This window comes from Phyllobates terribilis, unplaced genomic scaffold, assembly GCF_046119375.1.
Source record: "Phyllobates terribilis strain yellow unplaced genomic scaffold, ASM4611937v1 Scaffold_2__4_contigs__length_985480577, whole genome shotgun sequence".
Lineage (NCBI taxonomy): Eukaryota > Metazoa > Chordata > Amphibia > Anura > Dendrobatidae > Phyllobates > Phyllobates terribilis.
Genome location: NW_027362762.1, coordinates 963,077,778 through 963,095,183, shown reverse-complemented (window position 1 = coordinate 963,095,183; position 17,406 = coordinate 963,077,778). Strand labels below are relative to the sequence as shown.

Here is a 17,406-nt window from a genome sequence, read left to right as displayed (position 1 = left end):
AGCAGTTGCAAAAACCATCAAGCGCTACAAAGAAACTGGCTCACATGAGGACCGCCCCAGGAAAGGAAGACCAAGAGTCACCTCTGCTTCTGAGGATAAGTTTATCCGAGTCACCAGCCTCAGAAATCGCAGGTTAACAGCAGCTCAGATTAGAGACCAGGTCAATGCCACACAGAGTTCTAGCAGCAGACACATCTCTTCAACAACTGTTAAGAGGAGACTTTGTGCAGCAGGCCTTCATGGTAAAATAGCTGCTAGGAAACCACTGCTAAGGACAGGCAACAAGCAGAAGAGACTTGTTTGGGCTAAAGAACACAAGGAATGGACATTAGACCAGTGGAAATCTGTGCTTTAGTCTGATGAGTCCAAATTTGAGATCTTTGGTTCCAACCACCGTGTCTTTGTGCGACGCAGAAAAGGTGAACGGATGGACTCTACATGTCTGGTTCCCACCGTGAAGCATGGAGGAGGAGGTGTGATGGTGTGGGGGGGCTTTGCTGGTGACACTGTTGGGGATTTAATCAAAATTGAAGGCGTACTGAACCAGCATGGCTACCACAGCATCTTGCAGCGGCATGCTATTCCATCCGGTTTGCGTTTAGTTGGACCATCATTTATTTTTCAACAGGACAATGACCCCAAACACATCTCCAGGCTGTGTAAGGGCTATTTGACCAAGAAGGAGAGTGATGGGGGGCTACGCCAGATGACCTGGCCTCCACAGTCTCCAGACCTGAACCCAATCGAGATGGTTTGGGGGGAGCTGGACCGCAGAGTGAAGGCAAAAGGGCCAACAAGTGCTAAGCATCTCTGGGAACTCCTTCAAGATTGTTGGAAGACCATTTCCGGTGACTACCTCTTGAAGCTCATCAAGAGAATGCCAAGAGTGTGCAAAGCAGTCATCAAAGCAAAAGGTGGCTACTTTGAAGAACCTAGAATATAAGACATATTTTCAGTTGTTTCACACTTTTTTGTTAAGTATATAATTCCACATGTGGTAATTCATAGTTTTGATGCCTTCAGTGTGAATGTACAATTTTCATAGTCAAGAAAATACAGAAAAATCTTTAAATGAGAAGGTGTGTCCAAACTTTTGGTCTGTACTATATATATATATATAAGCTCTGCAAATAGTGTCGTGCGGGTCTGTCTCTGCACGATCTTTAGCCACAAACTTAAAAATACATTTTTCCCAAAACACAAATTGAATAAAAGTTCCCATGAACATAAAGCGGTGGGAGGCATTTTTATTTTACAATGTGCCAGATTGTCAAAATGAAATGTATCATTAAACCCCTGGCAACAAAAGGATTTAAGCATTTTAGGAGCATCTTGATCCTGGTATTTAATGGAGCCATCAGGTAAGCAGATAATATTTTTCTTATGAACTGTATTTTTCAAATTAAAGAGACGTAACACTAAGGAGAATTGTTTTCATTTTTGTTTTATTCTTCCTTCATATTCAAACTTCACAAACAGTGTGAATTTACAATACCTCAGAAAGTGAAACTTACAAAAAGTGCTGGTAACATTTAAAAAAAAAATAAACAAAAAAAACATCATTCTTTAGCAACATCGATAACTTCTTCCACACAGAACAGAAAACTTGTAAAAGTTTTTTTTTTTCGTATTTAAGGCGTAATACTTCTGTATAAAGTATATGCAAGAGATAAACTTTCACAGTATTCAAAAAATGTCACAATAGTAATATAATAGAATATTGAAGCGCTACAATTATGTTCTTTTTTTATTGTGTTTTTTTTTATTTTTTTTTTTGTCCTGTTTAAATAACAAATACAAATCACAGGTAAATATAGGTGAGAAAGATAAGAGGCTAATAGTAGATGGCCTTAAGGGTTCTGCCACTGTGGAAATAAAAAGCTGTCAGGATGTGTGGAGTAATTCTATACTTTAAAGCACTTGATAAAAAGGCGTATGCATTTCTTATTTTTTTTATTTTATTTTATTTTTTTTTTATCTTAAAAGTCTATATTTTTTTTCTGTTCACTTATTTTTTTTCCTCTCTCTACCATTGACAAATGTTACTGAAAAAAAAAAAAAATTCTCAAAAACAATTACAAGAGAAAAAAAAATTAAAAAGTTTCTTTCTCAACTAAGGACTCTTGGCCTGTTTTCAGACAAAGACATAATAATGTAGTGGAGGATGTTTGGGGAAGGGTTGTGGGGTACCAGGCCTTACAGACAAGCAAACAAAAAGAGGGTCACTCCGTCACGACACGTTGATGGCTGATGTTAACATAATAGATGGACGTTACTTTCAGAGTGATAAAATATCACTTTTTGGAAGTAGTAAGTGCTTATAAAACTCCTCTAAGCATTATAAAAAAAACTGAGCACGAGCTTTGGAGGCAAATTAACATGATTAATAAAAAAGGATCTGAGATATTATCTCATAGCTCTTATTACACAGGGGTCTGACATCTCCGATCTTCAGAGCTTTGGCTTTTTCATGAGAGAACTCCAAATCTAGAAAGCTCCATCTTTTGGCTACTCTGGAATAATATCTCAGAGGGGACTTTTTATCTCATTGACCTTTTTTTATATAACGGCCCTGGTTTTTATTTCTGAGCTCTGACTTTTTATCTCATAGCTCTGATTTCAGGGTCCTGATTTTTTAATTTGTAAAACCCCAAACTATGACTGCCAAAACTTGGGAGATAATCTTTAAAGAGTGTTGACATATTGTCTCAGAGCCCTGAGATTAATAGCTCTTCTCATCTTTACGTAGCTTTTCGTCTTAATCACGTGAAGTTGCCTCAGAACTTTCAAAATTTAACATATATTTGGGTTTTAGATTAAGATCATAATTACTTAATTGTTGTAAATAAATTCAGGACCATGAAGGGATTTGAGCTATTTTATGGATCACATCTGCCCCATCACACTGGATCCTTCGCTCTTGCAGGGTCACTCATGAGGCATGATGCTAAAAAGAACTTTGGTTTGAACTATAAAATGACTGATGGTAAAAATCACAAAATTTCTAAAAAAAAATAGTTACAAATTTGGAATGATTTTGATTTTTGGAAACCAGACAGGAGAAGTGTACATTACATGAGTGCGTTGTGCGAGCACTCTCACGTGTATAAGGTGCGTAACATAAGAAGAGATGACACGTTCCGTGTCATAATAAGGTGCTCTGAGAAGGTCTTCTTAGTTTTTCCATGACCATTTTCACACAACACCCACCACACCCTGATTATCAAACCAAAAACAACAATAATGTATTTTCCGAAGGCAGGCCAAGAGTTCCTGGTAATCCTTAATTCAATCACTGACACTATGGATAACGTGCTCTTACCAATGGATAAATTACCTTCAGATTTTCGGCTTATTTTTAACCAGTTGTTTTTTTTTAAATACAAATATATACATGTCAACTCACACAGAATACAGAAATGTATATAGAAAGACATACACACAGTATATATGTATACACAGGTACATATACATATATGCTGCCTAAACACCACTTGTAAAGAGAAAGTGAATTGAACAGTACCAAAAAAAAAGTTAGTGAATAGATGCGGCTGTCTTGTAATGCTCCGACCATTTTATCTATTTTTTGTATATATTTTTCTTTAAAAACACACAGTGCCTTATTTTCTTCCTAACATCGTTCTCTGGCTGCAAGTGGATGACTAGTGAGTAGATAGTGCTGCTTGTTACTCGGTTATGGTGCAAATGCTTTTTTTTCTGAGTGTGTGTGATCCGGTATTGGAGGTTGTTACCTCATTCTGGACTATTCATGAGGGAATCTGTAATGTTTGGATTCATATAAATAGCTTTGGAGAGGAGTTTAGTGAGCGGAGTCCTTTTCTGGCTGTTTAGCAGTCCTTACCTGGAAATTTGCTCACTGACAAATCCCTTCATAAAAGGGTTTTATATGGTTGTGACAACCAAATCTCAAATTTTGTGTCCCCATACCAAAAGCTTATTGTGGGGTATGTAAAGTACCCATGGCAGTGCCTCTTTTGCCAAGATCTACATTGGACTTCTTTCTTGCCAAATTAGTTCTAACATAAATATTGATAAATAATAGAAGAGCCTATGAATATTTTTGCCTTTTTGGATAGTTTTGTTTCAATTAATGTCAAGAAGCTCCAGGTAAGGACAATTCTTTAGAACACACAGATTAGAGGCTATTATCATGTGTAACTGAGAAAGCTTTTCCATCACGAATTTGGTTTTGTATAGATCACAAATTCATTTGGTAGGAAACCATAAATATAAGTAATGGATGAGAAAAACGGAAGTAAATGAAGAGAATATATTCAAGTCTTGAAGGAGGCAGTATTCACAGTGATGAAAGATAAAACATCAATCTGGCAGTGATGAAGTCTTGTAATTCTTAAGATCTGGGGTATTATTTTGGGGGCTGTTTGGGGCCCGCACCTGTAGTAGGAAGCACTTAACTATACGGAACAAAAAAATATCCTGTTGTCAGTTAAAACCATTTACACCCTGGGTCCGATACTGATGCATGAAAATTAAGGTAAATTTAACACCAATTAGGGATGAGTTATTGAGGTGAGGGAATGAGTTTAAGGCCACACTCTATGTCTAGAATACAAAAATAAATATATTATAATGCGAACTAATGGACTTTCAAGGTAGTGACAAGGTCCCTTGTCTTCTGGACAAGGGCAGAAGGGACATTCAGGCCTCACTCCTACAGGGAAAATTGCATTCCGAGGCTTGAATTCAGTAGTGTTGTGCTAACTCCTTGGAAAAAACAGACGGTAGCTATATCTGAGGGAGGGGGCAATGGTACCCCGGTTGGGTTACTTTTATAAAAGAAGAAAAAAAGGCACATATACTAGAAACGGTGTCTATGGTGGGGGACTTTGTATGTAAAGAAGGAAGTAAACATCATATCCAATATGCACATCAAGTGCTAACTTTGTGCTCTGTGATATGGTAATGGAGGGTGAAACTTATGGTTTTATTTCCAAATGACTGTGAATTTGGTTGTGTTGATATGTCGAGATGGAAAAGGCTTTAAGGTTTGTGGGTCTCCGCTGCTCAACCCCTCAATTGTATGGAAATTTTTGCGTTTGAACGTCACGATGTCCCTGCTCTCCTCTCCTTTTTGGAACTTCCGCAATTTCAAAAAGTTCTCTTAATTGTAACAAAACTGGAGAAAAGTTTTACATTTGATGTTTACAAAATAGAAAATGATATCGGAAGATAAAGGAGATGTGAGAGGGACACCGACTCTCAATAGAGAAATGGAAACTTTTTTTTTCTTAATGCTTAAACTCAAAGTCCAGTGTTTGACATCTCATAAATAATATTCTTAATAAAAAAAAAATTAAACTCGAAAACACAACAATCCCTTTTCTACGTTCCTTTTCAACACAAAATTAACAGCAGTGGATAACAATATTATCTTAACACGTACAAAAAAAAACAAATTCTTATCCCATCTTTAACACTCATTGACAAATCAGCTTTAATATCTCAGATATGCAGCATATCCATAAGGGCAAACATAGATTGTTTCAAATTGTCTCTCTCCTTTAATTTTTTATTTAATTTTTCTTTACATTTTTTTTTTTTTATTAATGCCTTCACCAAAGAGAATTATAACAAACTAAACAAAACAGTCTTATACCAATAAAATGCATTCAAAATAGAAAATATTACACAAAAAAACAAAAAATTCCTTCCTTTAAAAAAAAAAAAAAAAATCTCTCAGTTCTCATTTTAAGAAACTTTCAGTCAAGGACGCGCTTGTATGAATATACCTAGATTTTTGATGTGTGTGGTTAAGTGACACGATTTTTGCATCGCAGGCTTCCTGTTTAGGGACTGGGGTTTATGATTTGCAATGTCAAACAAACCACTCAAAATCATGACTTTACAGGCAATGAAAGATTTCAGTTATTTTATTCATTTATTTTGTTAGATTATGGAAAAATAGACAATTTTTTTTTGGGTGGGGGGGGTGTGGGAGGAAATTCTGCAATCTTCCTCTTGTTATAATTATTATCCTTTTTGTGTCACGATTTGGTTTGAGCGCATTTCAGTGACAATTTCACCTACTTTCTTTGTCATTCCAATGATTGGAAAAAATTCCAAAATGATTATCCCCCCAATGTTCTTGTAAATAATTAGAAAGATTTAGCACCATGGTTTGAGAAACTTTAATACTGAAGTGCTAAAAATATAGAAAAGTTAAATGTCAATTTTGGATTTAATAATTCAGCACCAATATATAAATAATTGCTAGATTTGGGAGGCTGGGTATATTTTTTAACTATTTTTTTTAATGTTTGGACGGTGGTGGTCCATATAGTTGAATTTCAGAAAAGTGTAACCGGGCATATTGACCCAACTAAAATTGTTCACAAGACGAAACATTTTGATTGGTGAGTTCTGCCTGTCTTATTTTTTTTCAAAGTCGGGAAGTGGTTATTTATTGAAGAAAAAGTTTACAAAACCATAAAGGGAAGTGACCGCAGTGGGGTCCTGTACAACCCCCTCATCACACTGGACGCAGCCTGAAGACACAACTGCAGCACGATACCAAACACACCAAAAAATAACATCTTCCTATTGAAATGATATAAAAAGCTAAAGATATGTGCTGTATATGTACAATAAAATGAACAAACTCAAAGCATTGTCTAAACACAAAGGCCTTACTGCATTGTTCATCCCCCCCGCCCCACCCCGATTCTCGGTAAAACCTGCAATGCACTTCTGTTGCGTTACTGAAGGAAATAACCATGACATAATACAATGATTGTACGATTACAAAATATGAACTAGTGTTGTATTAAAAAAATCCCCCCACAACTGGGAAGCGTCGCCTGGCCGCCCAATGGGCGAGGTTCCAACCGACAGCCCATGGCAAAAAAAAGAATAAAATCGATAAGGCTTTGTAAAGATGCTCGTAGCATGTTTGCATGTTGCGTCTTAACATGTCACCTGCCTCTTGCCTGAAATTCAGCCTCCACGCTAATATTTGGTCTACAGTAGAATTACATATCAATAAAATGAAAAAAAAACAAAGCGAAAACTAAGACAAAAAGGATATCTAAAAAATATACAAAAAAAAATGCGCGTCTTTTCTTTTCTTTTTATAACTCATCGCTTTTCACATGAACGGTTGATACTGCTTGTAAAGATTAAATACGAGGAACGGTGTTAGTAAAAAAAAAAAATTATAAAAAACTAAAATAAAATCTGCTCTATCGATAACTAGCGCTTTAGTGAAATTAGTGCTGCGGTACGGACAGTGATTGACAGGAGAGGGAGGGGTATCGTAGCTCACGATACTTTAGATCTAATCATAATATATATTTTAAAAGAAAAGTACAATATATAGAACTGAAGACAAGAACTGCGACCAGGAAGGATTTTGGTCTTGTTTTTTTTCTCTTTGGCTCAGCCGCAGCGGCGCGGCCCAGCCCGTGGATTTACAATGTGTTGTGACTGATACAACAAGGCAGTAAGGTGGTTTCCTTCTTGGTAAACATCTACTAAGTTCATGAAGTGAGCGAAATCCCCCCCATCCCGAAAACAACAAATAAATACATCTGCTATCTAGACACTGCCTGGGGTAAACATACGACGAGCGAGTAACACTTCCCCCCTCAACACCAGCACCAGACCTTTAGTTGCCAAAATATTTCGAGTCACGATTTGGTCAACTTCCAAAAAAACTCCACAATTTTTTTTTTTTTCAACTTGAAATTTCATGTTTTTTTTTTTTCATTATTTTTTACAACTCATTGCAAAAAACAAACAACTATAGATTATTCCCCCTGTAATTTTTTTTTTGTTTTTAACTTTTATTTATTTTATTTATTTTTTTTACAAGGGGAAAAAGTGCAATGCTTCATTATTAGCACACGATAAAAAAAAAACAAAAAAAAAAACCTTCTTGGAAAAAAAAAAAAAGCAGACGCCAACAAGCCGAATAATAACTCACATCAAGAGAAGACCTCTCCTCGCTCTCCTCGGCCGAGACAAAGAGAGTGTAAACGACAGCAAGCAAGTGGACTGGAGCCTAATGGGTGTGTGTATATATGTATATTGTGAGAATCCAAAGTTCTGTCCAGATACTGGCCCTGTCGTAAATAATGGAAAAAAATTGGACACGACGCTGGGTGCAATAATGATACATGAATAGTGGGTGCGTGGAGAATCCAAGGTTATTAATGCACAGATGACAACCCAAGAATAGGACATCAGTCTGTTTCTAAGCCGCACCGTCCACGTCGTGAGTGTGGGTGCATCCTTCTGTAGCTCCAGGTGAAAAAGTACTTGAGTCTAGTGCAAATCTAATCACAGCATTGCGGGCGTGGGATCCCACCGCTCCAGGCGAGCGACTTTCCGCCTGATTTCAGTAGGATATTGCAGCAAGCAGCCATTGTAGTATACGAGCTTAACGTCTCAAGGAAAGCATAAGGCTGAGACCTCGACTAAACATGTACTTCTTAATACTTGCAGTTCGAGCCTCGTTTTCTCTCGCTTTAGGTCTGATCTGCTACTTCGAACACGTGTGTCTACAACGAGATTATGGCTGTTGTTTCGACTAACAAAATTATCCAGCGTCCCATTTTTCCAGAAGACACTGGCGGAGAACTCTAGGAGAAGAGATCTCGTAAATTACACGGTGGTCTCTAATATTAGAAACTTACAGTTTCCTTAACTTGTCATGTAGAATGAATCCCGGATCAGCGAAAGCAACCACCCATCTGTAATACATCGTATCAGGTCTGTGAGGTCCACAGTGCACAGCAATCAAGAGGGGGAAATCCTCCAAGAAGCTTTAATACTTGATCACAGATATTTTTTTTTTCTCATCTCCCCCATGACCTCACCGCTGTCTCGGTCACCTCATCCCGGTGAGGACCACCGTCACGTCTTATTTCAGGAAGCACGAATGCAACGTTTGTATCGTAAGAACACAACATCTTAAGAGTTAGTTGGCATCTTAACGGGTTAGTGTGGTATTGTCGGTAAAGCTTGACTGGTTTAGGTTTAGGATGTCAAACATCTTGACCCTTCCTTGAATGCACCTCAATCTAAAGTTGGCCACAGATATTAGAGGAGGACCAGCCAACACCACCAAGTACATTGGGACCGGTTGTCATGAAAGTTCTCCAACCGTCAAAGAGTAGACAAGTGTGAAGGACATTTCCAGTCCTTGATCAACGTTACATTTCGCGGTTGGCCGAATGGATAAAAGTTGTACATTCAGGGTTCCTCTAATGCCCATGGCCCAACTGAAGGTTTCTTTCCGACCATTCCGCTTTCTGCGGTTCCTATTCACCTATACTGAGAATGTGTGTATGATATATCAGGGAAGGTAATCAGTTGTGGTTACATCTAGGAAGATCAGTTTTTACTTTAAGTGGGCTCAACCCAATTCAGCTTTTTTAGCTACGTTTTTTTTATTTTAACCATCGCATCAGCATGGTAGACTTCTTTCAGCTGTCCGCCTCTCGGCCTGTGCAATGACTTGTCAGTAGTGCAGTGCAGTGCAGTCAAACTTAGTGCAATAATAATCAACGCAAAACAACAACGAGCAAAATCACAAAGCAGAGAGTCCTGACGGAAGAAGAAGATTGGCCAAAAACGGAACAAAACAGAAATAACAAGTGAAACCCTCTCCGTCCTCAACGCCAAGAGAATGTTTCCCCGCACGGTACGACAGGTTACCCAGAAGACAGCGATCGCTAGGTTAGTACGTGGCCGGTTTATTAGCCGCTAGACGCATGCATGGTCACGGAGACAGGAAGCAAGGTTCTTTTCTGCAGGCATGGCCGCCTCTATGCTATTGCTACAAGGAGAAGGTCACTAAGATAGCATTGGGTAGGAGACATCTTCATTATGTTCCGCTCTTCTTCTCCAACACTTGTGTCCTGTGTGAATAACCGCTTGGGTAACACATTGGAGATACTTTTGGGAAATGCAGTGACCACAGGGAACAACCTCGGAATATAACATACCCCGTGCAGAAGGGGTAACCGTGAGTCGTATATCTGATGTACTTTGAAGTTAGTGCAAACTGTTTCTTAGAGGAAACTCGTCACTGGGACAGGCCCTTTTACTTTTGGGCCCCCTTACGAAAGCCCTAAGAATGATGTTCTAGAAGTGGGTACAAAGCGCCCCCAAGGAGTCAGCCAAGAGGCTGTAACAGGTCTAATCTCATCCATTCAATAAAGGGGTAACAGGACCCACTTTCCAGCACCCATGGAGTCGTGTGGTGGAGCTTACTTCTCCCTTCCCCCCAGAAGGGCACTTAAAGGTGCCGTTTAGCAATGGCCATTGCCTGCTCTACTTTATTTTTAATAGGGCATCCTGCAGAAGCTGATGACAGGTTCCCTTTAAGGAGGCACTGCAGAGGAGGGAATCTATGGCAAGTATTGCTCTATCACCATAGGGATGAACAACCAGACAAGAACTCTACGGGAGAGATGACATCTGCGTGGGAGGATATTACAGCGTAGTGTTCAGACGATGACTCCCCCACTCCTCACACAATGAAATCATCCATTCTAGAACGAAGGTGTCACAATACAGAGAATAACGTCTGTGTATAGGTTCTCCTGGGTGGAAGACTCGCACACATAAAGAGGAGATCTCACTCAGCTCGCTCCTAAATCCTATATACATATATCTGCCTGTAGGGCGCAGCCGGTGTATGGGCGACACCTCTGGGCATCACTCGTGTCAGTCATGCCATGTGGCCCTACGTCCCTGCACAGGGGGCGCTCTAGTGTCGCTGCACGCTTGTAGTATACTCCATGCTGGTCTACGGAGAGTGTGCGCTTGGCATAGTCAGCTAGGTTATGCCATAGCGCAGGTCTGCCCTCTGAACACAGCAAACTATTAATAATCCATTTATTGGGGTCATGGAGGCAGAAGGAGATGTCAAGCCGTCATTCTCATGAATATTGTGGTGACTTCCATCGTAAAATCAGAAAATTTGAATAAGCTGAAAGACAAATGTTGCATTACCCCTTTAAAGTCCTGCTGTCCTGCATTGTGGCACAGAGGAGCCCCCCTATAGGCAGCACCTTGTATATGGCCCCCTATAGCTAAGTCACTAGGAAGATCTACACCAAGATTGAAATACTCTAGATTTACTCTTATAATTGAATCCTTACATTTTAACATCAATTTAATTTTTTAGATATTTTTTTATACAGGGCTGTTTTTATGATATAAAGGTCCAAATCCCTTCTCAGGACATAGATTTAGATGACAAAGTTGCGTCTGCCTTCAGCCACCACCAGGGGGAGCTCAGAAGCTGACTGTGTACTGTGTTAGAATGGAGTTCTATGTGTATACAGTATGCGGTAAACTCCTGGGCTCCCTCTAGTGGCGCATGTCTGTGCAGAGGATTTGGAGCTCTGTAACAGAAAGGTAGCGCTACATATATAGAGAAATTCATTTAGTATTGAGCCTAGTATTTCATTTTAAACTTATTAAGATTGAAAAAAAAAATTGCAATGGTATACCAGAATGAGCATGATAATGTCTGTAAAGCGCTGCGGAATATGTGGGCGCCATAAAAGCAAGCATAATACATAGTTTTTAAGGTTGAAGGAAGACTAAGTTCATCTAGTTCAACCTATAGCCTAACATGTTGATCCAGAACTAAAAAAAAATATTTTAGGACAGTTCAAATGTATAGTAAAATCATAAACTGGTGGAGCCTCCTCCGTGGAGACAGCAGCAGGATCTTATGCAGGACGTCTCAGATCAGACATGATCACTTTTGGACCTTTGAAATGTTTTCGTTGTCTCCACTGGGGAAAGGCCTCCAGAAGCTAGTGACATCTAGTGGTCAAAAATGAGAATGCGGTAGATCGTGTTTGGCCGTCACCGATTCTGTTTTCTGATATGGCAGAATTAATTATTAGTTACTATAAGTCAGTGGTCAGTAGGGGGCGCTATGGAAACAAGTTGATCAATTATGTGTTGGGAGTTCTATATACTCAGACTTATCGGTTCATCATATGACAAGTTCATTTGTATCTCAGCAATTGCTTTGTTATTATTTCCCTTAAACTGCAGGAAGGATCAGTTTTAATAAATCCGAGAATTAGACCATGTGTGTAATACTGGCCCATATCTGGAGAACACTACAACACCCTAGCTGTCTAGGTGGCCATACTGATCAATATTCATGAGGATGCAACCTTCATCAGTTATTGAGGTGAGCAGCAATGGGCGAAGTATCTGTTTAGCCACAGAAAATATTTGCCTCCTCTCCATGTTGGTGGTGGATTTACTGGGCACATTATTTATACATGAGTGTAGACAAGAAACCTACGAACATTGGGAAAATAAGAGGTTTCATCCCAGTTAATGATCTGAGATAGTAAATCAGAGCTGGGACATCATAAGTCAGGTAACTGTCACCATGGGATAATAAATCAGAGCCATGAAATAAACCAGAGCTAAGAAACAAAAATAATCTTCTACACAACACATCAGAGCTTCAGTACAATAATCCATTGGTCTGAGATAATAACTCAGAGCAACAAAAATATATTAATAAGTCAGAGCCGTCAGATCTTTGGTCAGAGCTCTAAAATAGCACGCTAGCCTTCTCTGATAACAGGTGTGAACTCTCAGAAAATACATTAGTGCTCAGAGATATTTTATCAGCTGTATGAGAAAAGTCAGTGCTCTGAAACATAAAGATAGCAGTTTTAAATAATAATCCAATGCAAAGTTAACTTATTGCTCTACAATATTCAATTAGTATTCTGAAATAAGTCAGCTCTCTGAGATAATCAGTCAATACTCTGAAATAATAAGTCAGCGCACTGAGATAATAAGCCAGTGCTCCAAGGTAATAAGTTACTGCTCTGAGATAATAACTCACATAAGTCAAGTCAGTGCTCTAAGATAATAAGTCGTAACATAATAAGACAGAACTCTGAAATCAGCCATAGTTCTGAGATAATGAGTTAGCGCTGAGTTAATAAGTCAGAGCTCTAAGTTAGAGTTCTGAGATAAGTCAGCATTTTGAGATAAGTCAATATTCTGAGATAATAAGTTAGATCTCTGATATAATAGTGTCAGTACTCTGAGATAATAGGTCAGCACTCTCAGATAAGTCACTACTTTGAAATAATAACACAGTGATCTGAGATAATAAGTCAGCACTGAGATAATAAGTCAGAGTTCTGACACAACAAGTCAGAGTTCTGAGATAATAAATCAACACTGAGATAATAAATCAGAGCTCAGAGATAATGTCAGATCTCTGAGATAATAAGTCAGCGCTCTGAGATAATAAGTCGGCGCTCTGAGATAATAAGTCAGAACTCTAAGATGATGGTGTTATTTTTAACCCCAGGATTTTGTGAAGGACTCGTGACTCTTAGGGCATAAAACAGCTTGTGCGGGAGTTTGTAATCTTAGGTCTTTCTTGTGTCGGAGGGCAGACCTGCAGGACTCGGGTATTAGAGAACACTTTCCTCTCCCTGGATTCAGTTGCCCCAATGGACAGGAATCTAAGTATCATTGTAAGGTAAGATGGTACAAGTGAGATCAGGGCGAACGGTGGGGAATCCGCTCAGTGATTGCATTGTTCCGCCACCAATCACGAGGCAGGTAAGGAGTTACACTTCCTCCCAGCAAACAGACGCTACATAACATTAAGAACAGAAAGAAGCAAACGGAGTCAGATAGAAAAGTTACGTCCTATTCTCAATCACTTGCTCATTTTTCTTGTCTTCCCACTGATCTGCCACCACCCTCTGGCCCCCCGGACACCCATCCAGATCGCCCGGCTTTGTCCCTTGCACTAAACGTTACTTATGTAGAAAATTTACAAAAAAAACAAAAAAACAAACAATGTTTCACTTGATGGAGGTTCGTCGCTCCTTGCACCGTTTGCTTTACACAATCATATGACCATGACTGGGGTTCCTCTACGAAAAATTACTATTGCAGAATTTGCCAAACCCACGGAGAACAGTTTAGTTCTACGGTCACCATGATTAAAAAAAAAAGAAAGAAAAGTCATAAGAAAATTACAGAACTGCGAATTTGCAAATGTAAATGTTTAAAATTTAAGAATTTTTTAAATTAATAAAAATGATTCCCCACCCGGTATAATATTGTTCATTTGGAAATTCACAATAAAAAAAAAAATGGAAATTCTCCGCAATCATTTTGGGCATAAATTAGAAAAAAAAATAGAATAAAAAAACAGAAAAAAATACATCAAAATTTCCAAAACGATAAATTACCAAATTGTGCTATTAACGATGGAGATGACAACACAAGTATCTCCTGAGAGCCGACACTTTGCAGCTCTACAATGTAGAGGGCTAAATAAATATATTCATTTGGCATTAATTCTACGTCATTTGAGGATTAGTATTTGGCAATAAATTGCAGGGGTAAAAAATGAAAACTATTGATTTAATGATACCGTGATAACTGGTTGTTGTTTTTTTGCAAATTCTAATTTGGAATTTGTCAAAATAAAAACAAAAAATACGGGTTGTTTCTTTATTCCATGAATATATATATATATATTTTTTAAAGTCTATATATTGTGAACTTTTCCCGCGGTGACATAGGAGACCGTTCGGGATGGATTTGACAAATCCTATTACAGAAAGATCCCACAAATTTTCTAAAATATTTTTTTGCAACCATCCAATGATGGAGTGGGGGGTGCGAAGGAAAGCAGACTGTTCCTTTTACCTGCGCAATTTGTAGCGACCATAAAGCTAAATTGGGGCTCAAAAAAAAGATTTGACCCGAAAAGATAAGTGCTCGGAAAGGGGAGACTAAAAATTGCCAGGTTGTAGTCTACGCGAGATGAACAGTCTGCCTTCAGGAACGTCACAAATATGAACCCGACACAGGGAGATTTATGGAGTCTGCGTCCCACCTCCCCCACCCTGCAACACGGAAATCTCTCCTCCGTCATACATAGAACACGATGCACCTCGATGGCGCCGGACTTCACCTCTGATCCTTGACTGAACAGATGTTTGACGTATGATTTCTATACCTTCGATGTAAGTCTGTGACGTTGGTTCCGTGGATACATTTGTGGTTCCGTGGATACATTTGTGGTTCCGTTGACACATTTGTGGTTCCGTGGATACATTTGTGGTTCCGTGGATACATTTGTGGTTCCGTGGACACATTTGTGGCTCCGTGGACACATTTGTGGCTCCGTCCTGTGCTGCATCAGGAACGCAGATTTTGTGCACAAGCCGCTTCTGTTTTTCCAAATTCCTCTTTGCTTGAAATTTCAAAAAGAAAAAAAAAGTTACAAAAAGATTTCGCACAGCCACATGTTTGACATGTTTTGCCCTTGTGTGTTTCATGTCGCTCTCTCAGTTCTTACTTTCTTCAGCTGCAGATGAAATACATGGACGGGTAAAAGGGTGATGAGAGGGGGGGATTTAGGTAGAACCAGGTGGCAGGATGAACCAGACCGTAACCCGCCCGGGAGGCTGCTCGAATTCTGGTCCTCTCTTACCAGCCTCTTTTAACTGCCAGCTCCTCCCACAAAAAAAAGAAAAGAAAAGACATTTAATGCCGCAACGGGGGTGAAAAAGACAAGAATAAAATAAGTGCGTAGTTTTTATCCATCAGATACTGTGGAGTCTGAGCGATTAAATGCAGAAAAATGTCCATCAGAAAGTAAAAAGCCATGGAAAGAAAAAAAAAACACTGTAGGCGGCATATTAGGAGACAGTAGGCCTTTCAGAATATTTTGTTATATTATTTTTTTTTTGTAGTGCTCTACACAAGTGGAAAAAGGGTTCAGTTTTTGTTTTTGTATTTTATCATGAATTTTTATTTTTTTTTTCACCTGTCTTTTTTGTATTTTTTTTTTTTCGTTTTTTTTTTTTTTTTTTTAAAGAAGGGTTGTATTTAGAGGCCAGTAGTTAGAATTCCAACCAGTAGAATTCAGGTATATCTACCAGGCCTTAAGGCCACCATCTGAGGGAGACTGGATAAAATATATATGCAGGTTATATATCTTGATATATATAGATATATATATTCACCCACTCTCCGGAAATGTAATGTACCAGCAGGCAATAAAGTTCTTCATGTAGTACAAAATGTCGAAAAAAAAAACTAAAAATAAAAAGAAAACTCTTAAATTCTAGTGCCATAGCTTTTTTTTTTTGTTGTTGTTGTTTGTTCGTAAGAATGGATGGTATCTATCCGTCGGAAACGTGCATTCTCATGTGGTCATTAAATTGCTCGATTTGGTCAAACTTAGTTGGGCACACTGAGCAAACGTACGTTGTGCCCTCTGAGCATACTGTGGCTCCGTTGTTGGGGGGCCCAGGACGAGGGACTAGAACTGGACTAGCCGGTGGAGCAGCGGTAGGGGGTGCAGCCAGTGTTGGTGCCGGTGCTAAGGCAGAGACCAAAATTGGAGCTGGAACTAAGGCTGGAGTTGGAGCCAAAACCGGAGCAGATGCCAAGACCGGAGTAGGCGGCAAGACCGGTGCTGGAGGCATGCTGGGAGCTGGAGGCAATCCTTGTCCTGGGGTGGTGGCAGGAGCTTGAACTGATCCTGGAGCTGAGTTTGAAGATGGAACGGGTACAGGGATGCTGGCAGTGCCGTTGGTGGCGCTGTGAAGAGCCACGTGCCTCTCCAGCAGCGTCTTGTGAGAAAACTTCTTTTTGCAGATGTAGCACTCGTAAGATTTCTCTCCGCGGTGCAAGCGCATGTGCACATTGAGGGAGCTCTTTTGGGTGAAGCGCTTGTTGCAGATGCTGCACTGGTAAGCCCTCACGCCTGTGTGCGTCACCATGTGTTTGATTAGGTAATCCTTCAATGAAAACGATCTCCAGCAGATGCTGCACTGGTGCGGTTTCTCTCCTTTTTTTTTTTTAGGTTGTCAATAAAAGGGGGAAACAGAAAAAACAAACAAAAAAAACCACAGGGTCAGTAAAATATCTCACAACCAGATGAGTGTGTGTATGACGTGAGCACAGATGGTGGAATATTTAACATTCTGGTCATAGACCACTCCTTAGTAACGGCACACGGGGGAGATGTCAGGAATGCTGATGTGAGGTGGGTGACTTCCGAAAGCAGAAATGCATTATATTGTAAAAAAAAAGAAGGACCTCAACAACAGCAACAACATTACATTGTTAATGACACTGGGACTTCCTGTCTAATTAGACCATTTATGGTCGCACTGGGACTTACGAGATGGTCGGAACGTTCTAATAACTCAGCCGAAAAGTTCACACGTCCCTTCGTGAGCAGACACTGACAGAAGGGTCTTTGCATGTCAATATGTGTCAAACTGATGGACTCTACTGGTGCTTTAGAGGATGGGCGTGAGGGTCTTCGTGGGACCAGGGTTGGACCTTTTCAGTTGAGTGAGCCTCTGTTTTTACAAT

General features: G+C 39.4%; 1 protein-coding gene across 14 annotated transcripts in view; it reads right to left on the bottom strand.

Moving 5' to 3' along the window:
* Nucleotides 1-1,428: 1,428 nt before the first annotated feature.
* The window catches only part of ZBTB20 (zinc finger and BTB domain containing 20), a 1,152,793-nt gene continuing 1,136,815 nt past the window's right edge, over nucleotides 1,429-17,406 (bottom strand). For all 14 annotated transcript variants that reach the window (XM_073668598.1, XM_073668593.1, XM_073668607.1 and 11 more), the window contains one exon: nucleotides 1,429-16,873. In XM_073668598.1, coding sequence (XP_073524699.1) covers nucleotides 16,203-16,873 — 671 coding nt within the window. In that variant the 3' untranslated portion in view covers nucleotides 1,429-16,202. The remainder of the gene's footprint in view (nucleotides 16,874-17,406) is intronic.